Source organism: Neopsephotus bourkii, unplaced genomic scaffold, assembly GCF_033783945.1.
Source record: "Neopsephotus bourkii isolate Nb327-2 ecotype Australia unplaced genomic scaffold, CSIRO-AGI_Nbou_v1 NB_1765, whole genome shotgun sequence".
NCBI lineage: Eukaryota > Metazoa > Chordata > Aves > Psittaciformes > Psittacidae > Neopsephotus > Neopsephotus bourkii.
Window position 1 is genome coordinate 7,944,794 of NW_026902239.1, and position 26,280 is coordinate 7,971,073.

General features: G+C 38.5%; 1 protein-coding gene across 7 annotated transcripts in view; it reads right to left on the minus strand.

The window, feature by feature from the left end:
* The window catches only part of LAMA2 (laminin subunit alpha 2), a 361,801-nt gene extending 352,944 nt beyond the window's left edge, over window positions 1-8,857 (minus strand). For 5 of the 7 annotated variants that reach the window (XM_061378283.1, XM_061378279.1, XM_061378277.1 and 2 more), the window contains exon 1: window positions 8,686-8,852. In XM_061378283.1, coding sequence (XP_061234267.1) covers window positions 8,686-8,773 — 88 coding nt within the window. In that variant the 5' untranslated portion in view covers window positions 8,774-8,852. Of the gene's footprint in view, window positions 1-8,685 lie in introns of all 7 variants that reach the window. The other 2 variants (XM_061378281.1, XM_061378280.1) reach the window with 2 other exon arrangements.
* Between the last annotated feature and the right edge of the window lie 17,423 nt (window positions 8,858-26,280).

The following is a 26,280-nucleotide window of genomic DNA, read 5'->3' on the forward strand; positions in this document are numbered from 1 at the left end:
CTATCCAAAGTAATACACGAAGCCAAGCACTGATCTCTCTCTTACTAGTGGCATACATGTGATTTTACTATTTTGAGTTATAATGTGGGACTGAAGATGAAACACAAGTGGAAGCAAGAAGCCGACCATTAAAACAAACACTTGCATAAGAACCTATTACCACCTCTGAAGCACATAACTTTTATACAGATCTTTTGGGACAAATAGATATTTTAAGTAGGAGCAAAGTACTGCACAAACAGCCACAGATGTGTTAGTATCATGAAGACCCAATACATTAGAACACAGCTGCATCCCTTTAGGTATTATCATCTAAGTAGGACAGACAGAACTGAAATAATGAGAGTAACAATACTGACAAAAGGATAAGGTGTATCTTCAATTAACAGACAAATGACCCATTGTAACAACCTGAATTCCACTTTATTCTTCTGGGATAGTGTCTTGTTTCCCCAAGAACTAACTCAAGCTCTTGATGATGATCCTGATTATTGTTGTTTTTCCCATCACTTTTCTACACCACAAAAGTTCTTTCACCCATTAAACTATGAGCTTCAAAGTCAGTTTTAAATATCTCCTACCAATATGGCAAACAGGCTCGGTGCATTTTCCTCTCTAGTCAACAAACTATAAAGTTGATATAAGCATTTATTAATTTTGCTGCCAAGTGACTGCCTTATTCTCCATGTCAAAGATGCAGCTGGGGGAGGAAACTGAAGATGCATGCATAATCAATGATTACAGGGTAAGCATGTAAAAGCTTCCCACCTACTCTGAATTTAGAAAATATTTGCCATATTTACTATATAAGAATACCAAAAGTGACTGGGAGGAATAAGCACACTTAAACAGACACTAAACCCACACAACACACAACCTTCATACAATGGAGCTAATTTAGAAGGCTGTGCCCAGCTGTAGAAAGACACTATGCGTAAGAGAAGAATTCAGTGTGCGTATTTCAAATATATTATTCAATTAAATATGTGGGGGCTTTCCCCACAGTAAAAAAAAACCTTTTCTTTGTACTCGTTCTTTTTTTTTAAAAAAGCATGATTAATAGAAAATATTATTCAATTACACCAAAAGCAAAAGTCAATGAGAAATGAACTGTGGTTTAGGCTAAGTACTGTGTATGAAAGTTCTTACATTCACAATTGGTTTTTTTTTCCCCAGTTGTCATAAAAAGTGACTAAAAAATTATCCACAGGGATGAAATGGTATCAAGAATTTATTTTTTTCAGGTAATATTAACAAACTCAGTATAGTCAAAGATGGCTTAAGATGAAACACATGAAGTGCCCAGACACAGCTACAGTTTGGGCAGAGAAGAGATTCAGAGCAGCCCTGCGAAGAAAGACTTGGGGGTGCTGGTAGATGAGAAAATGAACATGAGCCAGATTTAGTGTGTGCTTGCAATCCAGAAAGCCAACCGTACCCTGGGCTGCATCAAAAGGAGCATGACCAGCAGGTCGAAGGAGGTGATCCTGCCCCTCTACTCTGCTCTTGTGAGACCTCACCTGGAGTATTGTGTGCAGTTCTGGTGTCCTCAACATAAGAAGGACATGGAACTGTTGGAACATGTCCAGAGGAGAGCCACAAGGATGATCAGGGGACTGGAGCACCTCCCATATGAAGATCGGCTGAGAAAGTTGGGGCTGCTCAGCCTGGAGAAGAGAAGGCTGCGTGGAGACCTCATAGAAGCCTTCCAGTATCTGAAGGGGGCATATAGGTATGTGAGGATGGACTCTTCATTGGGGACTGTAGTGATAGGACAAGGGGTAATGGGTTCAAACTTAAACAGGGGAAGTTTAAATTGGATATAAGGAGGAAATTGTTTCCTGTTAGGGTAGTGAGGCACTGGAATAGGTTGCCCAGGGAGGTTGTGAATGCTCCATCCCTGGCAGTGTTCAAGGCCAGGCTGGACAAGGCCTTAGGTGGTATGGTTTAGAGTGAGGTGTCCCTGCCCATGGCAGGGGGGTTGGAACTTGATGATCTTAAGGTCCTTTCCAACCCTAACTACTCTATGATTCTATGATTCTAATGCTCTGCAAACATCTTTTTGTTGACACTACAAAAAATGCATGCACAATTCACACAACTAAATTAGATAGGCAACTGCATCACACTCAAATCAGCAATTCAGGATCTGCACAAACATACACATTCTATTCCTGGTGGTTTCAAATACCAAATTCAAAAGCCCTCTGTGTTATATTTTGTATGTTATTTTGCATTCTCTGAAAGATGTATATTTCTTCTTGCTTCATAGGTCCCTCTGGCTTTCAATTCCAGACTACTCATATTCCCTACCATGGCAGCAATTGCGGCTTAAAAAACACACAAAACAGTTCCCATTGCACCCAGTATCTCATCACGCATATTTAGAAACACAATAATATGTACAAATATTGCTATTTACTTTTAACAGCAACAACTAAAACATTGGCATGTTATCAGCATTATTCTAAGACTAAGGCCAAAACACAGCACTGCACCATCTACTAGGAACTACTACTACTACTAGTAGCAACTGATTGTTGCTAAATCAGGACACTTCTCCCTACCTCTTTCTCAGCAACAAAAGTATAGCAGTAGCTCTGAATTCTCAATGTGGGATATACTCCAGGAAAGTTAATATATAATGCTTTTCCCTATAATACAGATTACCTAGGTACTTCTGTGGAACACAACTATAGGCTGTTGAGCATCTAGTATAGAAGAACATGGAGCTATATTCAGCATCTTCCATCAAAACCTAGAGGTAACCTTAGTGAAAGTAGCAACTAAAACTCTCAGGGTTCATTGCTGAAGCTAGTGTATATGAAAAAAAAAAAAAACACAACAAATTAAATTCAAAAGCAACCCTCGCTGGAATTGTGCAGAAAAGCAGTGCTTCTGATTTTCTTTTCTTTTTCTTGCACCTCTAAGCTCCTGATTGCCGATCTCTAGCTTTGCTCCATTTTCCTGCAGCAGTGGGAAATATACAGTATGCTTAGAGGCATTTTGCTTTCTAACTGACCTCAAAGACTGCCCCCACTCATTGGGGTTAGTGAAGAAGGATAAGATACAGTCAACTGCCATTAAAATATTTGATATAGCTATAAATTTATTTTAAAATCCTATTTTATTCACTTTTTAGATTTTTTTTTTTTATTCCATCTTAAATTATGCCAGTAGTAGATACACATGTCAGTTGGGACAGAATGAGGTGTTGTAATGGTATTTGGATAATCTACTCTGCAGCAGTGTTCATTATTCTTCCTGAGGTTTCACAAGAGTTCCCTGGCATATTACTGCTACAGCTGCTTTACAGTCTAATGTTATTACAAGGTCTAATTCAAAGACAATGTCTGCAAGAAGAATCTGGCAGGGAGCAGAGTCCTAAGAAAATCCTTGTGATGCTAAGGTGTAACCAATGGAAACTGAACTGCTAAAAACACTGAGGGTAGTAACAGCTATTTGTTTTGAATTTTGCAAGAATTCTGACAGATCTTCCTTATTTCTCAGAACAAAAGTCACACAAACTCAAGTTATTTTTTTCTGGAAATCTTATCATTTTTCCTAATATAAATAAATTAATTAATATACGGTAGAGGGGGGGAACAAATGCCTGATCTCTACCTTATCTATGGTACAGAAGTGGTCCAAACTCATTGCCATTTTCTTCAGTACCTCTCTTATCTACATTTTCAGACTGAACAGAACACCAAAACTGTGGAAAAGCAGGAATTAGAATCAGCTATCAACTACAGTAGCTGCTGCAAGAGGGTAAGGAACAGGTAGTCATCAGCAGGAGCCAGCTCTAGCTTTGTTGGCAAACATCAAGGAATTCCCTTTCCTGTTTCAAATACATAGATGGAGTCAATATAAAGTTTAGCAAAATAATATATTTGCCTGTATTTTCCATCTATAAGCAAGACTTGGCCTGTATTATTAGTGTGGCCTGAGTTGTTAGTGTGACACATATGAGCTCTCAGGTAGTCTAAACAGAACTCTCACTCAGGAAAAAAAAATAAAACATCCAGTAATTATTCAAGAAAGAAATTGGAAAAGGAGACAATCAGGTACGCATACTGATTCGCATTTGCGTGTATTTGTGTCCTATCATCATTCCTGACCTACAAATTCAAGGAATCCAGACTTGGGGTGGGGGGAGGGAAGGGGATATCCAGACTTGGGGGGGAGATGGAAGGGGAAATGGGGGGGGAGGAAGGGGGGGAAGAAAGGGCAGCCATAAAACCAAAGCAACCCAAACTGCACCAGGAATTCATGCTGCCTCTTATTCCAAAATACTGTCAGTCTAAGTAGTTGGATAAGAAATTAGAACATGTGTGGGTGGATTTCTTCCTCCAGCCTGAATTAATTAAAAATGATATTTTGCTGTATTATTTAAAGCAGATTTTTAGAACAGGTTAAAAAAAAAAAAAACCACTGACTTTAGTCAAGCCTAATAAGAAAAAATTAAAAAACAAACCTGTAGGAGGAAAAATTAATAATAAAGGGTTTAAACATAAAGTGCATTTTGGGGCTCTATTTGTTGCTTGGACAAATGCACACATTCTTGCACAAGACCTACCTCATTCAGTTTGGCTGTGGATATTACTAGTTAAAGCATGCACACAAGCAGCACACAAATTTATGTCTCCAGTCAGCCTCAGCAATTCTACTTATTTGCAATACCTTAGATTGGCCCTTAAGTACTGTGTTTTCCTTTATCACATCCTAAACGTGAAACACACATCAATACCCTCTGCTTTCACTTTCTCAATCAGTTGTTAAACTGTAAGAATATAATATGGACAACAACAACAAACTGTAAGAAAATAATATGGACAACAACTTTGAAATAAGAAGTTATGAGGGATCACAGCATATTATTGAGTAGCATCTCCCAGAATTTTGGAGCTAGTTCACCTTAAGCAAACAAGGCTTGTTACCTGCTACAAAACCCTGAAATTATATTAAAAACCTCCTGCTTTAACAAACATATAGAGAATTTTACACACTGTAAGACACTTATGCCTGCGCTTCACAACTCTCCTTCGTATTCTCCTTCACATTTTTGAAGCCAGAGCCCTACAGATGTTGACTAACCAGACTGAATGGATTAGATAATGGCTAAATTCTACATTTCCTCTCACAGAAGAGGAAGTGCTCTCAGGCTTTCTCCCCAAAAGCCACTGATTTTCAGTGATTGTCCTGAAGTTTTCTACAGTATTTTCAAATTTAGCTGATACTGCACAACAGCTTCAAAAAATTTATTTAAGTGACAACAAGCTGATAAACAGAGAAAAGACCTAAGCCTTATTCTCTCAGAAAAGTAGGATGCAAATTCACAAACATTATTCTTTTCAGTACCAACTAAAACATTACAAGCACCATTTGTCAGATAAAGTCAGTAGAATGTTTAGGTTAAATGCCATCAACCATGATGAAAATGGTCTCTATCTCAAGGTTACAGCTTGGGGTGGTCATTTTTGAAGACTGACCTTACTCCAGAAAGGTCCCTGAAAAGAAATAGGAGACTTTACTTTTGCTTTACCAGATTCCATTAACATCATCATTAACAGCATCAGGCTTTTTGTCTCCAGAAACAGAGAATCTAAGTTCAAACAACATTCTTCAATCTTCATACGTGAAACATCATAATTGTGCCTCATTAGCCATCTCCCTTGACTTTGATTCAGAGTACAGTGTACAATATATACACATGTATGTATGTAGGAAGGAATCTTATAACTCCTCATTTCCGTGAGATAATACATGAAAGAACAGTTTTGAACTAAACTCTGAAAACTCATTTAAAAAACCTACACAAATTTAAAAATACTGACCAACCTGCCACCAGTCCAACTGTCACCAGTCCTATTCTGCTAACACTAGGCTGACACTCATCCTGATCTCTCTTTCAAGTGAGAAATTTCACTTTGACTTTGTAAGTATCCTATATACATCACCTCTTGGATTCAACTTACACTTCCGATTTGTGAGATGCTAAGAAGCACCTGCCCTTCATGAGTTATCTCCACTGATGCCAGCAGCTGACACCACAGATCAAGTTACTGTGCAGTGTATGTTCCTCAGTCCTGCCCCTTCCATTTCACCTTTTACAGATTACATAGCTTCAGCTCTCTCCCATGATAGATACTTAGATCTCTTACTAAAAGGCTGAATTATTCAAGGCTAAAAACAAGGGGTTTATTCCTTTCTAAACTACTATTATTTTAGTTCTCTCGAATTCCACAGGAAAGAGGACAGAGCAAGGTTCAACATTCAAAAGGAACATTATATAACACTTCAGTGAATTTACTTTAACCACAAGTTACGCATATCTTTAAAAAACATTGTTATAAAATGCACATGCCTTTCTGGTTCTGATTCTTCCATTTTATGAGAAATTCTACATGGCTACTTAGCGTTCAAACAACAGAAGAACAAAGAACAAATGTGTAGCTGAAAAAAAATAAAAACTAGAGCTTAAAATTAACTCCAGGCTTCTGATGACTGTAAATCTTCTACCAACTTAAAAAAAAAAAAAAAAAATCTTTAAAAACACCACACACAAAAACCCACCAACACAGAATTACAGACTGTTCTCATCTTTGAGGTGCAAAATGTTCTCAAACTGTTCTGTTCTAAAAAAACAACATGGGAATTCATTGTGATGCCTCAAATACTGTTTTTCCAAGCATTGCAGCTCTGTTACATAATCTTCTCCCCAGACATCCGACTGGTGCTAACAATTAGAGAGCAATATTTACCAGCCTACGTTATGATTATTACCAAATCACTACTAAGTGGAAAAACACAAGTTGTAAGTCTAAAGGTATAAACCACGGGTCTAGTCACATTCTTGTCTGTTACATATTAAAAATCCCCCAAGATTTCAGTGAAGTCAGACTTCTCAAACTTTTTTCATTAGAGAGGAGTTCATTACTACTTTGGCTGGGCAACACACTGATATCTACATAGTGTTAGCACCTCCTAGCAGCTGTAAGAGATCTTAGAAAACCGTAAACAGCTTAAAAATTTGGCAGGCCAGTACTTGAATTCAACTGTGAGGTTTAGAAGGTCCCATCATCACATTATTAATATTTAATTAAAAGTCCTACTGCTCCTCACTGAATTACAAGAACTTGATTATAACATAACACCAGTGATGCAGCAGATGAATTGCAGCCCAAGACACCCACTTGCACGCCAAGACACCCACTGGTCATTTAAAAGGAAAATTATGATCAGATCCCTTTACTGCAGAGGTTAAAAATACCCAAGAAACTGCGTAAAGAAAAGTACATTTTCAAAAAGGGGCTCCACACGTGTGCGCGTGAGAGAGAATATTACAAGAAATGCCAATTCAGTATTTTTCTAGCTGAAAAAAAATTAATTAGCTCACAGAAGAAAAAAAATGCAAGAGGAAAACGCATGATGTACGAAGTCTTACATGCTCTACTTTTAAAATCTCAGTCTTCAATGTTACCAATAAGTCATCATCTAAACACAGCCTAATTCTCCATGAGTTTTTGTCTACACAGATACTTCAACTGTAGTTTACCCTCACACAGCAAAATTAGTATTAAGGACTGAGCTGCTTGGGACATTTTTTTCATGAAATGACAATGCATCATGTTCTCCAAAATCAAGCATAAACCCTAAAAATTCCTAATCCAAAAGTGCTTAGTCTATAGTGTGACAAGGTCAGGCGGTTATTCCAGTGGTTTTAATCAGTTTTATTTTAAAACACCCATGGTGTCTTCTTACTAAATTCTTCTTAGCAAGGCTAAAAATGTAAAGAGCAACAAATGTAGGCACCAGGAGTACTGTGTGCTGAAGGGCTTTCAAGCATTTCCTATGACAGCTAATAAAGTTTATTTCTCCCATACCCACACATTACCCTTTTCATCCTTCCACACAATACTAAAAAGGCAAGCAAACCAACCCCACTTAGTGTCAACACACCTGAAGACTGTACACTGTGTATGACATTGACTACTCGTGCAAGATACAATTAACTCTGTTCCTATTCCAGCTGGGGTTCGTTTTTAACACGGAAAAAAAAAAAAAAAAGCTTTGTTGCTGGATCGGTGCATCAAGCTGCTACCTTAAGTAACAACAGCTAGAGCTGCTCGCATTTGTTTCAGTACAGCCTACTAGCTAGCTTCCTCTAAGCACAGCGATGCCAACAGACGGGCGCAGCACTGAGAGGGGCTGAAAACGTATCAGCCCTTAAAGATTATGTGACGTTTGCCCAGACCAGGACATGTCGTCCAGCCGTCCCTAAACGATAATCAAGTATGATCTGCTGCCCCGTGTTCAGGCACAATGCAGCTCATCTGCCCTGCTCTGAACCGTGACTTTGTCTCTTCATAAAGAGAGATAGTTAACGAGAGGAACCAGAGCGAGGCAGAGACCGGCTCGCCGTTAGGCACCCCGCAGGCAGCAGTGCCCGGGGTCGGTTCCCGGAGCCGCAGAAGCCCTCATCGGCCCGGCCCATGTACCGGCAGGACTCCCTCGCTGAGTCCCGTCTAGAGGCTGGGGGCTTGTCACGCTCGGTCCCTATCCCCCTCAACCCTCCCGACACCACATGGGCTCCCGAGCCCGTTGCGAAGTCGCCTTCCCCACTAACGCGCTCCGCAGCCCCGGCCGGGGCGAATGAGGCACAGGCTCCCCGCTCCCCTCTACCTCTTTGCGGCGACGGCGGAGGCGGTGACTGGCCCCGGCTGCCGAGCGCCACCAGAAGCAAGAGGAGCGGCAAACTGTCCCATATCATGGCTGCAGGGCAGCCGAGCTGCAGCCCCGTCCCGTCCCGGGCCAGTCAGTGATTGAGTGAGCCTCCGCCGGCCGGGAGAAGAGAAGAGACCAGACCCCGGTGTTCCGGGCAGGGAGCAGGACACACCCCTACACCCCGCCCCCCTGCTCTCCGCGCCGCCAGGCCGTGTCTCCAAAGGCAGGCGAGGAACGAGAGGGGTCGGTGCTTCCATAGGGGAACCGAACAAGGAGCTACGGCCGAGGGCAGGAGCGGACACAGGCTGCCGCGGCGTCCCCCCGGCCCTCCCTCACCGCGGCCGGGCGCCGAAGCCCGCTTTTCGGCATTACGAAGCCCTACGCGACGAGAGCGGCACGTGCCCGTTTTGACGGCCGCTCCCGCCTGCCACGGGTCCCTTACAGGGCTGGCTACCGGGAGAGGGACGGGGACGGGGGATAACGGAGCATCCCTGGAAAACTTCGAACCATTTAGAAACACGGTTTCAAGATAGCGGAGAGGGGCGGAAATGCTTGTGCTGCGTGCAAATAAAAAAGCTTTCTGGACAGGCGTTCAGAAACCTGGAACTGCAGATGAGATAAATAACGTTTTCCCTACTGTGTCTGGGAGTAGTATGTCAGCGTTAGCCACCTGTGAGGCAGGGGAAAAAAAATCTGTATTTACTACATAAAGGAAAAAATCAGTATTGCATTAAAATAAAATGCTGATTAAAATCTATTTCATAGTTTTCCTAAAGGAAAAAAAAAAAAAAGAATGTTTTAAAAAAGTCAATGAAAAGCGATTTTAGTAATGGAAGTGACTAGCCAGGCTTCCAACCTGCATATAAGCATAATGGAAAAAAGTACATAACAGACTGTTGGGAATAGAGCCAGGCTGAACTTAAGAGCACATCTGAACAAAGGCACAAACCCCAGATTGCACAGGAAGCCCCATTTTTGGCTTGCATGGTCACCTCTGCATCTTCAATATGAGCAGTCTTTGTATTCCGCGTAGAGATTAAGCAATTATATGTATTTCCCCAACATAAGTACTTCAGACAAATATATTTTCTGGCTGATGTCAGCATGGAGCAAGGCGAGCGATAAGTAGGCGTAAGCTTGAGTTTAATGCATTGTCTATTTTAGCTCTCAAACCACAGCATTTTTTATTGGTAAATTTGCCTGTTACTCCAAGCCCAAATTCAAACAATGTGGCGTTTCATGTAAAATAGACTGTTACACCCAGCCTGCTTGTTTCTGTCACTATAATCCCACTCTGAGTAGACTCCTTTCTCCTCACAGTGGCTGTTCACTTTTGAGGTTTCACCCCAAATGGCCTAGGATCTGCGTCTGGGATTCCTGTTACTGCATGCCCACTGCTTCCGCAGCCTTCTAGAAACTGCTCCCCCCAGTGCAGGGTGGCAACAATAATGCTCTTATGCCGCTCAGCCATTTGTAACTCGTAAGTCAACGGAAAACACTCCAGCCTTCTTGCCAAAAGATGATGTAGTGGCCTTCTGCACTTCTTATTTCAAAACCAAAGTTCAAGGTTCATCTTGATGGTCTTGTCAACTGTTTGCTTTGTTGTGGAAGTGAAGCATACATAGTTAGTGAGCTGTTAGGAACAGAAAGGGAGATTGTGTTTATGATTCTGTTCACAGTTTTATCGCTATTTAATCCACAAGGTGTTTCACCACAAGCAGTAGCTGGTGTGAAATAGTAAGTTGCTAATTTCTGCCAGGTGCTTCTCCCTCTGCAATTCCCTTCATGCAAAAATGTTGACTGAAAAGAATAGCGTATATATGCAAGAGGAGTAAGCTAGTGAATTATTAAGTACAACAAATAAAGTAAAACCACTTCACCCCAAATATATGCATATAAAGTGGAGAATTCAGTGCCAGTTTTATAGTTAGGGATTTAGAATCATAAAATAGTTAGGGTTGGAAAGGACCTTAAGATCGTCAAGTTCCAACCCCCCTGCCATGAGCAGGGACGCCTCACACTAAACCATGTCACCCAAGGCTCTGTCCAACCTGGCCTTGAACGCCACCAAGGATGAAGCATTCACAACCTCCCTGGGCAGCCCATTCCAGTGCCTCACCACCCTAACAGGAAAGAGTTTCCTGCTTATAACCAGTCTAAACTTCCCCTGTTTAAGTTTTAACCCGTTACCCCTTGTTCTGTCGCTACAGTCCCTAATGAAGAGTCCATCCCCAGCATCCTTGTAAGCCCCCTTCAGATACCGGAAGGCTTCTATGAGGTCTACACGCAGCTTTCTCTTCTCCAGGCTGAACAGCCCCAACTTTCTCAGCCTGTCTTCATATGGGAGGTGCTCCAGTCCCCTGATAATCCTCGTGACCCTCCTCTGGACTTGTTCCAACAGTTCCATGTACTTTTTACGTTGAGGTCTCGGTTTGACTACACTGGTTTGATTCTTACAACAAATTTAATTGTTGAATTAAGTTAAGATTAGTGGCAGCTGCTCTGTAAAAGCCATACTAGCATGTGTGGCATATTCCCCCAGCTGGAGAAGTTCTTTCTGGGTCTCTGAAAGCTGCAGTGGCTACAGGTGAGTTTGAGGTAGTATGCCAGAAGCAGATGGTAGAAACTGAAAGTGAGACCTGAAGGTGGGATCCTCTGTTGCTTTGTGGAAAGGAGATCTCATCAGATCTCAGATAGTAGGCTCAGAGATGGATTCATTTTTTTACCAGGGCTGAAATGGGTTGTAGTTTTGACTTTATGTTCAAAATTACCAATAACACTATCTACTACCCTTTCTTGCCTTTGTAGCTTCTCAGGTTGTTGTTAGCCTCAAAAGCAAAGGCTGCTACTTTTTTAGTGTCTGTCCCTATATGTGTTTCTCTTTTTAGGTATCTGCCAAATATCTCCATGACTTGTGAATGATGCAGATCAACAACAGACTAGTTTTAGAAATCTCTACTTCCCCAAATATCAATATTACAAGAATATTAAACCAAAGACAGTATTTACTTGGCCTTTTATTTGAATTGGCTTTTCCTGCTGTTGAGCCTGCATGATCTTTAATGTGAGATGGTGTTCTAATTGCTCAGCCCAGTTTCAGTTCAGCTTCACTGTTGTCATACCAGGTACCTGATCACCAGTCGCAGCCAATACCAACATCTCTGTAACTGTACAGCAGTGCTGTACAGAGCTATAAACTTTAATGGTTTGAGGACGCAGAAAGGCAAGATATGTCAGGATAGCCTGCTAACATTAAATCATTTTTTCAGATATGAAACACAGGAAGTAATTTCATATTATAAAATGCTGAGCTGTGTCAAGAAGCAGCAAAATTGGGCTGCTCTGAAAGGGGAGGCAAGTTGGAAGATGAAGACAACACCAATGTAGGCCTGATCTCACAGTACACAGGGCTTGAACTTACAGTACATGCAGTCAAAAAGAACAGATCTGGTGGTATAATAACCAAGGATGACCAAGAGTTCAGATCTCCAGACAGGTTCATAGCAAAAAGACAAGACCTGAGGTCCAGTCAGGAAGTAAGTCTGTAAATCAGGGTAAGGATCAGTGAGGTGCAAAGTGAGGCCAGTCAGTATAATGCAGAAGGAAACCAAGGGCAAGGGCTTAAAATTCAATGCAGCACCCATCAACAAGGTTTCTCCAAACTCTTCCTCCAATTTTAAATGTGCCACCACTACCTGACACAAGGTTACATAGCTGTGCCAAGTCAGAGGTGTCCTTGAGTACAGGCAGGCAAGCCTGTAGGAATGGGAAGAAGAGACTGAAGAGACTGTAGTTGTACTGCGGGCCATTACCAGCTGGACAAAATGGAGACAGATATGAAGCTTTTTAGCTATAGCACTATCTAAGGAGGCAATAATGACAGCCTGTACTGAGGTGAAAACTGCTGAACTGAAAGAACAAAGTGAATAAAATCAGGTAAGGACTCATCATAAGGGAACCAAGATCACTTAATATTTTCATTACCTTTGCATAAAAATGAGAAGGGTTTTTATGAGTTTTGTTCATGAAATAAGGTGCGGAAGACCAATGTGTACATTATAAAATTATACATTTATGTATATGTATATACATTGTGAATTTATACAACTTTTATTCTCTGTAACTGAAGTAGAGAAAATTAGAAGATCCTAAATACTACAAGATCCAGGGTCATACACATAAGGACTAACAAAACCAGTTTCTTATGATAATTAACAATAAGCATTTAGCCCAAAACTCTTGAGTCAGAAAGCATTTTTGAGCCACCAGAGTGATGCAGTTAAGTAAGCAATTAGTGCCTATGATACATAAGGCATAGGATGAGATAAAATATTTCCAGTGAAGATATGAAAATTAAAACTGGTTTACTGTTGCATCCCACTTAGGATATCATAGAGAATTACTATCACACATGTTCAAGAAGAATTAATTTGGACTTAGAACAGAGGTCTCTGTGGAATGGAGAGCTTGTCTGAGACACATAGATTAGAAGGGTTTGATTTGTTTAACCTAGGAAAATAAGATGTGAGACAATTCTAAGCATATCAGAGATGCTAGTGGATGGAATTGACACAGAAGGAAACTAGCACAAGCAAGATACAAATCCGTATAGGCTGGAAAACTGGAAGATTATTTCTAATCATTAGGTGTGGAAACAGCCTTCTGTTAGGAGAGCAGAGGGAGAAAAACTAATTGATTTAAAAGTAGAGCTAGGCAGATTTTTGAAAGTAGTTCCATGGCAAACTTGCCTGCAAAGGCAGGAGGAAGGGACTTGATGACCTGTGCAACCCTCTGCTATGTTCTTAAGAGGACTGTAATCAAAGGGTAAAGCAAATAAACATGAAAAAGACATTTAAAGGATAGAGAGAAGAATCAAATACCATACTTAAGATGAGTTGAAATGTGTGAATCACAACAATCAAAGAATTAACTGTTTTTAGGTCAAGGTGAGATATCATCTGTGATTTGGACGCAAGTCAGGAGGAAAAAGAGATGGCCAGGGTTGTGTTCATCCAAAGCAGCTATTGAGGAAGGATCTGGACAGGTATTAGGGAAGGGGCAGGCAAAAGACAATATAAAGAAAGACAAGGGATAAAGAAATGAGATACATGATTAGGAATCAATATCAAAGCAAGGAATAGAACTCAAGATCAAAGTAACAAAAGAGATACAAAGAAAAGTAAGAATCTAGCACTGATAGAAATCCATTCTTGTGAGATCATCTGTTGCTGAGGTAACTGAGTATTCTCAGTTTAAAGGCTGATGCCTTATGCTAGCAGATGCAGGTAGCTGCAGGTCAGGAAGTATTTCTGTAAAATGAAAGTGGGAAAGAAAGGAAAAATAATCAAAAGAACAGTGGGAGAATAGGATAAACGTGGGCCTAGATAATAAAGAGAGGGTAAATATGATAATTTGACAGGAAAGGCTGTGAAGAGAAGGATGACAACAAGAACAGTCACTGCATCCTGAAGAGGTTAGAGTCAAGAGCAGAATCATTCAAGTTTGATAAACTACAAATGGCATCAGGGTGGAGCTCATTTCAGAATGGAACTCATTTTGTCTCAAACTCTCCATTTTGCCTTGCTCCTGTAATTAGTCAGACTATGAATCTCATGTACCTAATCTACCTACAGCTATTAGGTTTTATTAACTCTTGCAAAGCTAAGTGCTTGTCTGTTAATATCTTGCTATTGGTACTTACACATAAGGAACATGAAGGAGTAATGGTCCTGCCTGATGTTGGATTCTGTATGGCATTTCTAAACACCACTCATTTCTTTTCTTGACTTCTAATATCTTCCTTTCAAGCTGTTGTCTTTTCTGAGTCTGCTGCTATTTTAAGTGGCTTTTGTTTTAATTTTTGTTGTTTGGGTTTTTTTTCTTTCTGTAAGAAAAGAAAAAATTGGAGAGCAAGGGCAGTAACATTGTGTTAGCTTATGTCTTTAAGCTAAGAATATGAGGCAGAAAGCAGAGCTACTCAGCCCATAATTATTTTTTACAACCAAAGGGATTAGTTACTCTCCATAAATAATATACCTGTTGCAAAGCATTTTGTGGCTCTATTTTCAGAGAATCGGGTAGCTGCCAAAAAAGACTTACTGATTTTAATAGCTACTCATTACAAAAAACCTAGAACTTCCTCTGAAATGACACATAATGGTTTCAGGTTTAGAATGCATTTAAAAATAGTCTCTATCATTCATTTATTTAGGAGGTCTGTTGCATGTGACAAACTGACAAAATTGTTAAAATCACTTAATAAGAAGAGTTAACATCTACTAATTTTGCCCTGAAGTATAACTTTGCCTCTGATAGAATGGAGATGAGGATTGTTTGGCTGAGTCATCTGTGTGGGTTTCAAGTTTCCCTTCCAGCCGTTAATGAATTGTAAAAAAATACAAAATAATAATAATAAACCGGAAGATTAAACCAATTCTGTAGAATTATATTGACTTGCCTTCCTAAAAATGGATATTACTGCAAAACATGCAGACAGCGAGAAAAACAGATGGATGATATCTGACAAATGAAATTTCCAGATACTGCCCCATCTGTTTCCTTCCACACATTTCAGCTCTAAGGTTTTTACATTATAGGGTTGCTTAGGTGATATTGCTGTTTGCAAAGACTAGCAAAAGCAGGTTGATGCAGTAATCTGAGAGCAAAGATCAGTTCACTAGATTATTACCAATTATTACCAGTATCCTCAAAAATACAGGCATTAAGTTTCCCTCTTTTATAATGGAAAAGTCTTATCTTCAAGAAATAGTTTTATAAACTCTTTGGTTTGCTTTTGAAATTGTTTTCCAGAAATAATTAGACTAGCAGGATTAGAGTGGGAGAAAAAAAAAAAACACTAATACCCAAACAATAAAAATGAAAATATTGTTTCACAAAGATAGTAAAAGAGATGTGCTTATAAGTACATTGGAAACATTAGGTCATTGTCAGTTAAAATATGAGGAGTTCTTCATGATCTCCTGTAGATTTGAAGATCGTATTACTTTGTCTAATAATATCTAAATTTTTAGCTCCTCTACTCAAGTGTTATTATGTCTTCTTCACTCCCTGATGCATTTCTAAACATATTTTATTTTTTCTGAGATTTTCAGTGACTTCATTTGTGAAAGGAAAATGTGTTATTAATGTTGCTACATTTTACAAAAACAGAATTGGTTAACTAGGAGGCATCATGGCCCTAAGGAGAATAACAAATGTAACCAAAAAGTAGCACAGTACAGACTCCTCCCACTGACTTCAAGGAATAGAAATGGGTGTTAGTCCAGCAAAGTATTTAAAGAAATGTCTTTCTCATCACTTGGGTATTCATGGAGATAACTGAGTATGAAGTATTAGAACCAGTAAAATCAGTTACATGGGTTTAAGTTACACACACGATTACATATTACTGAGTTGGCTGTACTGTGGTTTAATATGCTAAGGAAAAATCTTTCTGCATTTTTCTGGATCAAGGCTTTTAGAACTCTGTATCATGGTGTAATATAAGATGATAATTTTGGCTTAGAATAGGGAAGCTTTTAACTATGAGGGCAAATTATCAAAACGAAAGAAAGGAATGAATGGAAAATGGGAGGTGGTTGTGGGGGGGAGGAGAGAGAAATCCCTTAAATTACTATGGTGTTTTTCTCAGCTGATATAATCCCAAACATGAAGAGCCAAGCTAGAGATCTTATTTAAAGAGATATTCCATGCAGTTGCCCTGTAAAGTGACAGGTACTATGTGTATTCATACCTATTTTGATGAAAAGTCAATCTGTATACTTTGTTCATTAAGAACACCTGGAGAATATTGTAAAAGACATTGAGGGTCACATTTTTGTCAAATTACTTCTTTGTGTATGTGGTCATTTAAAATGTAGCATGACTTTCCATTCAATAAAGAATCCTCCCAGTCTCATCCACGGCCCTGAACCTGGGATTTTAGTAGTAGCTGCAGAGTAGATGTTTTGGGACTCATTCAAATTTTAGTTCCTATTTCTGGAGGAAAAAATGTGATAATCTGGAAACTGGAAATACCCAAAGAATTTTGAATGCAATGCCCTCTTCAGGAGAATAGGATATCATACATGATTTAGCAAATGACTCTGTGTACATCTACAAAAACATTTGTCAAAGGGTCAATTTCTGTACTGATAGAGTGCTTTCCTTATAGCAATCTTAAAATGTAAAATTAAGAGGTGTTTCTAATGTTTATGTGCATCCTCAAAGAAAAATTACTACTTGGTGACATCAGTAAATCATTTATTTTAAAGTATTATAACCTTTTTTGAAATAAAAATTTAAATGGCCGGATTAAATAAGCATCTTTAATTTAAATAAATATAATAAATACATAAATATAATTTTTTTGCTAGGTACACTGAATCACTGTTGTCTGTGTGATTATTTTAGGGAAATAAAATTAGTGTATGGCATGAGCTCTGAATGCTTTCATAATTGGTATACCTGCCCGTCTGCTGCCCTGAAGAACTATGCACACAGTACAAGAGTATATCCTACCTGTTCTAGACATCCAAAATGATATCACTTCTACACAGAACCAATAAAACATAGGAAGAAACAGGTACATGGAAAATAATTCTGTTAATGAAGCAGTTGATCTTGCTCTATCTTTATAAGCAAGAACTGAATGCCTTACAGATCATCTCTCATCAAGATTTAGCTTGAAGCTTGACTAAGATAAACAAGGTATGTTCCTAGGCTTGTTTAATATGAGTCTGGTGACTGCATATTGGGAAGAACAGAAGACTTTCCATTCTGTTTCTCCTCTTCAGTTGAAGGCTGTGGACTTCTAAGCTTGCTCCAAAATCTAGTTCTTCATAAAAGAAATTAAGGGGGGGGAGAGAATAAATGTATTTTGAGCTTAATCTAGGCAAAACAGTTCTGTGTATTTTATATCATGCATGTTGGGGTTTTTTAAAATACATTTTCAGGTTATTATCCCAAAGATGTTAAGATAGTGTTATTTGATTTTTTTGCCATATACAGTTGGCTTGTGTAAAGTTCATTTGCTCATGCATTTGCTTCAGTTTTAGGCATCATCTTTATTTGTTTATAAACAGTAAGGAATGGTTTGACACATATCAGAGCAACACAATAAAAATTACTATATGCACCAGAAAACTGCAGATACTTTTTACTTTGCTGGCATTTGTTGACATTTATTGGATGTAATATACTTTAATAAGGCTTTTGACATCATTTCCTACAGGGTTCTCATTGGGAACCTGAAGACATATGAGCTGGATGAATCAGCTGTTAGATGGGCTGAGAACTGGCTGGACTGCCAGGCTCAAGATGTTATAATCAGTGGTTTGACATCCAAATGACATCTGGTAGCAAAATAACCAAATGGCATCCTGTAGCAAAATAACTGATGCACATAATGCTTAGTCCATCTACCAAAACAGATTTACAGATTAAACTAGGCTAGTTGAAACGTCTGACACAACAGCTGGTAAAGCTTCAGTTCAGAAGAAGCTGGAGAAACTCAAGAACTAACAAAAGCTGGACAGCCAGTTCATCATGGCAGATCTGATCCAACCTTGGCAAAAGGGTTACATCAGACAAGAAACTGAACTAACGAGCCTCTGAATGTGTCACTCAAACGTTTTGGTCTGTGATTTCTATGACATTTGTGCCAAGGTCATGCTTGCTGTTGCTCAAAGAATGATTCCTTTGTAATTTGTGAAAGAACTTGTAAGAGTATAGGGAGACTCTCAGAAACTGAAAGAGGTAGAAAAAAAAATACTTTTCCTTGACAGATTAGTTAATGTATTGCAAACCATTCCCTTTATACCTAATTTTCAAACTTGTATTTTATATCTTCTTATCCAATTGCTGCATTTGTAAGAGACTTGTTTTTACAAATCGATAATAAGGTATTGACATAAACTGTTTGCTGTGTTTGGAATATTAAACTCAATGCAATCTTAAAATACATATGAAATTATATTAAAACCATGCATTATGCTTTAATAACATTCAATATAGCACTAAAATGACTATTAAGTGTCTACATATAAATATACTTCTAACACTTAGTATATATGGTTTTAATTTTCTGCTGATATACATACATATACTGCTATTTGCTGTATGTTAAATACTACTTTTTAATGAAAGTCACGTCCATTAATTAATGTAAATGAATGATATGTGTCTTTTATAAACACTATGCATGCTATTAAAAGTTTTAGTAATATCATTGGTGTAAAGTTTACCCAAGTGGAATTGGAAAAAAATTCAAGAGTTTGGAAATTATCTGTAATTCCAGATTTTAGGAAGCTGATAAATTAGTACAGGCAACTGTCTTCTAGCTCCATATGTTGATTTTCTTATATTATAAACTGAACAAAATCTCACTTGGGACTCATCAAGATTGTTGCTTATGAAAGAGTATAAAGCCTCCCAGTAAAAACATAAATTATATTCTATCTTAAATCTCTAAGAGAAAATTGTTGATTCCTTACTGCTATGGTAGAAGGTATTGAAGTATTATTTAGGATATCCTATTCTAGAGTATATGCATACATACAGAATGAAACAACACTGTCAGGTTATTCAGCTTCCTAATCTCCTGGTTAACATAAAATGGGTTTACACTCCAAAATGAACTAGCTCAGTTCATTAGCAGGGCAGCTGCGAACTACCAATATGCATCCTGCCACATACTAAGAATGTGGCTGCCTGGACTAAGGGCCAGCTCTGACATGGTGAAGGGCTTGAGGTGAGCTATGAGAAGCCTCTTTAGGGAGCCTTCCCCTACTTCTGTGACCAGGACTTAAGCTCAAGCTGTCATCCTGGTTCTATGCCTGAGTCATGCTGCAGGTACTGTTGTGCATACCTCCCTGATTCTGACCCTGACCCACAGACTTGGCTTTCCGGCCTGGATCCAGACTTGGCACTACAGACTTGTTTGGTAGTCACTGGACTATGTCCAACCATGGCTACAGTCCCCAGACCTCATCTGCTTTCCTTGTTCAGGTATTTGTTTCTTGTCAAGTCAGACTGCTGCCCTCTCTGCCTTGGTGTTGTTCTCAGCCTTAAATTTGACTCTTCTTGCAGAGCAGCTGCTCCTGAACACTGATAGGATAGCATGCATAATGAATCAAACTGCATACAGCAGGAAGGTGACCCAGGTAGGCTCAGAGCACTATGGTTCCCCAAGGATGTCCCTGGAAGCTTTGTATCCTCAAATTAGGGATTGGGGTACGACACAACCCCCTTCCATGGATGGAAGGCCCATATTGTTGAGTTGCAGGGATGATGAGGTAGTCCTTGAATCACAGTGCTCTAATGCCACCACATCATGCTAGAATGGATGTGTATCCTTGGTCCAAATGACTTGAATCATAAACAACATAGATACAAACCCATTTAAATTATCCAGCATAGAGAGCGTTTGACAATGTGATAACTGAAGGCAATACAAAATATAGCTGTAATGAGAGACAACCTTTACCTTGTAGACCTTATGAATGAAGATGGGTAAGATAAGGAAAAGGTAGGAAAAAAAAAAAAAAAAACAAAAACAACAACCCTGAATTTTAGCAAAGCAGATTTTTAACAGCTGAGATCTTTGATGGATATTTAAATATATTTACCACCATAGTAATTTATTGCGAAATATATTGTATGAATTTGCCAAATACTATCAATAGTGTGCTGCATTCATCTAGTGCAGTCCAGGCTAGCTTTAACCCTCATCAAGAGTTGTTCAGGCAGCCTAAACATTATTGAAAGTCTCAAAATATTTTTTTTCTTTGAAGGTCCACTTCCTGGAGATGAGTGATTTCCTGTGAATATCAGCTTCATTTTGAAGCTAAATGTTTATTTAAATATATATATTTATTTATATATTTATCAATTGCAGAGAAAAACTTGATCTAGGTGCTTGGTTTAAAATAATTTAAAACACAGCAAATAAAAATATGTTAAAAATATTGGATTCTTATAAATTTAGAATTTGGTCACGAATGCTGGGTGCATATAGTTGTCAATGCTAACTTAAGCCATATTTTTTTTTCAATAAAAATATATCTGGGTTAGGATTTGAGGACTGGGATTGTATTCTTCAAGCAGATTCCTGTTGAAAAAGTTTGTTCTCACCTGTGCTTAAAAAAAAATTGAGTAGGATCAGAGATTTACTGGTAAGACATTCAACTTCACTTCTTTCTCCCTTGTGCAGTAACCAGGAGAGCTTCTCCCAGCACATACAGCACCATCACCACCATATGACCCAAGGTTATAGGCCTGCGTTGTGTCAGAGCTAGCCTTGAGTACAGGCAGCCTACTGTCTAGGAAGCTGTGTGGCAGGTTACACTCAGAGCTTTGATAAGGACTGAGAAAAGATAATGCCTTTTTCTATGGGGTCTAGCTGTGTATCAGTACGATTAACTACTTTCAGGATTTCCTTAGTGGGATTTGACATTGAAATTTCTGGGGGGCTTTGTGTGTAGGGCTGTTGCAGTACTGAATAAAGGCTCTTGGTCTGTACTGAAATGGCATGGCAGAAGTCACAGAAGTTTTGCGAAAGGTAGCAAAAAACCTTTTTTATTAACTGCCACTGGCACAGGTTACCAAGAGAATTTGTGGCTGTCCCATCCCTGGCAGTGTTCAAGGTCAGGTTGGTCAGGGCTTTGAGCAACCTAGTCTAGTGGAAGATGTCCTTGCCCATTGCAGGAAGCTTGAAACTAGATGACCTGTAAGGTCCCTTCCAACCTAAACTATTCTGTGATTCTATGACGTGTCACCTGAAATCACCAGGCCTTTTTCAGTTTATAACCGTGGGATCTGGTAATCTGAATGGTTGGTAAAACAAAAGAAAGAAAATCAGAGTGAAATTAGCACTGTTAAAAAGAAAGAAAATTTGGCTTTGTTTTATCCCTGCGTTACCTGTGAACCTGATTCTGAAAACCTGATTTTCTTAGGAGGATCAGCATCAACAATGGTAAAGGCTATAATCAGTATGAGTAAAACAATGATTATTTTTTTTGCCTCACCTCATAAATGAAAAGAAAAAATGTGTTTTAGAAAGTACAAGTATGAAAGTTCAGGCTTCTGAGTAGCAAGCAAGGATTACATTGGCAAGATTTTTAGGCATTTATATCTGAAAAGTAAATGGAATTTAATTATTTTGACAAACCACCATGGTTTTTAAGATTCATTGCTCAAGAAGAAAAATTAATATGCTTAATAAGTGATCATTCTTGTTCCAGCCTAGTAGTTCCAAACCTTTAAGTGCTCTTTTCTTAATTCTAGTTGGCATATTAAGCATGGAATTATATAATTCTCAATATAACTTTTGAGCTATAGTAGATTATTTAGGAAATGTGTTGCAGTCCTATTCTGAGCAAAAACTGCTTCATTTTCTTTGCTACCAGGTATTAGTCTTCTTTTAGCTTCAGCTGTGTTTTCAAGCAATACAAGTTCCTTGGTTTTTAGGTTGCGTTTTGCTTCAGTTTCTGTCATGTCAAACTCCTACCTCACCTTCCATCATGGCACAGCCTATTGTTTGTTTGTGCTCTCTGACAGGTCATATTAGAAAGCTGGTGCATTTTACAGATACAACAACTGTAACATGGAAATCCATATATACCTTTACAGTATTATCCTGGAACTGCTCCAATAGATGTCCTAACAAAACTAGTTTTGAGGACTTACAGCTTCATTCACACCCATACTTAATTTCTGGGGCATTTTTGAATGTCGTAGCTGGTATTCACAGTCCTGGTTAAAAGGAATTCAAGCATTAATGTTTACTGGTAGTGTGATTTCGTCTTCCAAATTCTGGGTTGATTGAGAATCAGCAAGCTACTGATTTCAATATCCAAGTCCTTCTTCCAGGCTTAACACTAGGTCTGGTTATTTCTGGCCCTCAGTTTGAAACCTAAGATGACATTATCATGTTCCAATGGGAAAATATGTCCAGCTGTTCTCAGCTTTAGACAAATACACATTCTTTCCAACATCCAGAGAAAAATAAAACCATGAGTAGTATAAGTAATTGAAAGAAGAGACAGATGCTCACTACATTTTATGGTCTCTCAGTCACATCCCATTAACATTAGACACATCAGCCACATTTATGATGCCCAAAATTTTTGAAATAGCAAACAGACACCCCACTGTATTGATATTTATTGTGTGACAGTTCTTACCTTCATTAGCAGCATTGAAACTTATTTGCCACTGCTGAATGTTTAAAGTATTAAGGTCCACCAGGGCTGTATCAAATTTTATCAGTTTAAGAAACGCTACATGAGAAATTTGTTCCTAATAAGAGAAGATTAGAAATTATGATAGTGTCTTCCATTTGTATGTGTCCTATTTGAGAGCTACCCTAAAAAAAAAAAAAAAAAATCAGTAATACCTCACAATGAAAATACTTATTAATAGAGGTAGAAATGAGATATTGCAAGTATTAGGAAATTATTTATATTGTTTAATCATGCAGGGATATGTGTGCTATGCATAATTCAGGATGCTTTTTTACATAACAAATAATGAACTAGGTATTTTACACACATAGCCACAAGAAATGTTCCCCGTAATCAAACCACTATGTCAACTCTCTTTACATTTAATGGGCTGGTTCACTTAGAATGTAAAGCAGTATCCCTTTTTATGGGTATATGTATAGCATAAAGGATCTTGATAATGAAGAAAGTGTTGGCCAAATGTGAGTTTCAGCAGAGGGACTCACTATAGGGATACACTGTTATTTCCATTCTCATTACTAACTTCTACTGCTATCCTCCCTGCCCTGCTCAGATTCAAAACTTATTCAGCTCCTTTCTATGAATTTGGAATCAGAAACTGGATGTTGCACATACCCAGCCCCCTCATGAGTCTTAATTATTTTATCATCTTATGGACTGACCCTAAGAAGTGAAAAGTCATGTGTTTGTGACTCAAAGGGAATTGTTCATGAGGGTCTGCAATTTGGCAAGAAGTACTCAGTAATTCTGTGTTTAAAATGTGAATAACTTCTTTATATACAGTCTTAGAAGTAACAATAAGTCTGTTGTGTTGCTATTACAGTATGTTGTAACACAGCCAGTGCACCAGCTGTTCTTGTTTACAACAGGAGAAAACCCTTCATCATAAAAGCTTATGTTTAAACAGAAAGCATGTCATATATTCTGCTCATGCCATAGGTTTGTAATTCTTATAAACTATTATATGAGCTAACCATACTATTTGATGATCACTCATATCTAATTAGGTTATGCTAATGAATGAACCTTGATCTTTCATCTTATATTCTTCATATAAAATATGTATATGTATATGAAGAATATATATACATCCATGCACAGATACAACTTAGGATATGTTCATTATTATGCTTGTTCTACTAAACAGGCAGTAAGGTGTTAATATCCCTATGTAGGATCGATGGCTTTGGTTTAATTAACCTAGTTAATTTACATTCTCTTCTGTTTTCTCAAAAGCAGCCTATTTTTCAGTCTAAAAGACTGTGTCGACATATGCAATATGTAGAGTGCCCTTCTATTTATGTAATACTGATAATAAGCCCCGCACAATTCCTCTTAAGTTCTCAGTAATGAAGTGCTGGCATGTGTCTGATTTTTCTCCACATGGTTTTAACGAAGAGCTTTTCAGTTTTTTTACTAGTACATAATTAGAATATATGCATAAATCCCACTCCATTGCTCCAATGTAATTAAAGATCTTTCTTCAAGAAGAAAATTATAAAGCTTTTTTAAGCAAAATTGCTGAAACCTGAAATCCTTAACTAAATGCATTTTTATGCATTAATCAATCTTCTGAAATAGTTATGAAAATTAATAATGGTCTGCTTAGGAGAAACCATCTTAGTTGTTTAATGTGGGAGAGGAGTTTCTCAACATTGTCTTCTGCACAATTTTTATAACAGTGCTAAGAAAAACAGAATGTTCAGGCATTCTGCTCGTGTAGAAGCAGCAAAACCCCTTTGCGATAATCCGCTTAAATAAATATCTTAACAGGTACCCTGGTAAAGTAGAAAGCAGAAGACTCACTCTTACTCAAAAAAATAAGAATTATAGGACTATACAAGTAATACTAATTTATTTAAATTTTACCTTCTTTGCCCAGGCTCCATCCAGCAGAGGCAATTAACAGATACAGCACTTTACATAGCAATTTCTGGGCTTCTTTTATTACCTGGGATGGTTGGAAACTTCCTGGAATTTGTCTAAGAATTTTGGGGTGCCTACTGCAGCTGAAAAAGTGTGGGTACTTGAGGCTTTGCTTCTAGCAAACTTTGTTTGTAAAAATGTCTGCTAATCTTCCCTGCTCAAAAGATGCTTAGACCTTTTGCCTGCAGCTGACTCCTGATTACAGAGTGTCAAACACCCACTGAGCTACTGCTGGCAAAAGATCTATATAACTACCACACTACAGTGCAATAAGTAGTAGCAAATAGGCACAGTAGTCTGTGCATAGGAGTGATGAAGTGATGGAAGTGAGCTGCAAGGCTACTCAGAACAGCATGGGTCTGCTCAATAAGCTTGGGCATATGCCACAAGGCACAGTCCCTAGCATATGCTGGAACAGCTAGTGGCACAGCAGAGGCCTTGACTGAGAGCTCTGAAAGGCAGATGTGACCATTCAGGTCAAGGGCTAAAGGAAGGTTCTGATGCCTCTCCCTGGGCTGGGGCAGGAGAAGATGGTGTCCTTGCCTGCAGGAGGTGTGGTCTGGCTGAGGACCTGCTTCTTGTAATTGGATGTTGTCACTTCCCAAAGAAACAATGTGTTGTTGTGTTGTTTTTTTTTTTTAAGATTAAAAGATGAGAAAAGGAAGTAAAATATGTTGGTTTTTAATTGAGTTCTTGAATAAATATCATTGCTGAAAGGGAAAACCAGAAGGGGTAAACCACCTATGAAGCTTGATATGTTTCTAATTTAGAAAGCAGAGCAGTTTTATACTAAGGGACAACAGAGGTCTATCGAGATGTTTTCTGCACCTTTTGTTTGTGTATTCTGATTTAACCGCCTGTAAGTTTTTCTATCATTTTGATTTAATTACTGCATGCTGTCTATTCCAATCTGGAGAAGCATTGATACTTAATGTCTGTTGGAAAATACAGCCAAGTTTAGCACCTCAGAGCATTTGTTTCCCTGTGAAAGCAAAGGACAGTGATACAGGCATTTCTTTGTTTTTTCATATACACTTACAGTGATGGATGTCTGTGCTCTGAGACTGTTATTTCAATATTTATCTACATATATGAACTTTGTATCAAAAAATCAAATGTAAGGGACTATGAGGAAAGTCACAGGACTAGACCAGTGTTCCACCTAATCATCCTTCAAGATCTAAACTGTATCTCACTAAGAATGAGAGTAAAATATTTTGGTTTTAAATGACTGTAAGACCCCCAGCACTAAGTCACGTCCCCTGTTAACTGCAACTACTCCCAAAAGTAAATTGCCACAGAACACTAAATGAAATGCACAGATGACAATAATGCCATACATATAAATTACACCTGTATCTTCCTATATAGGATTCTTTGAAGA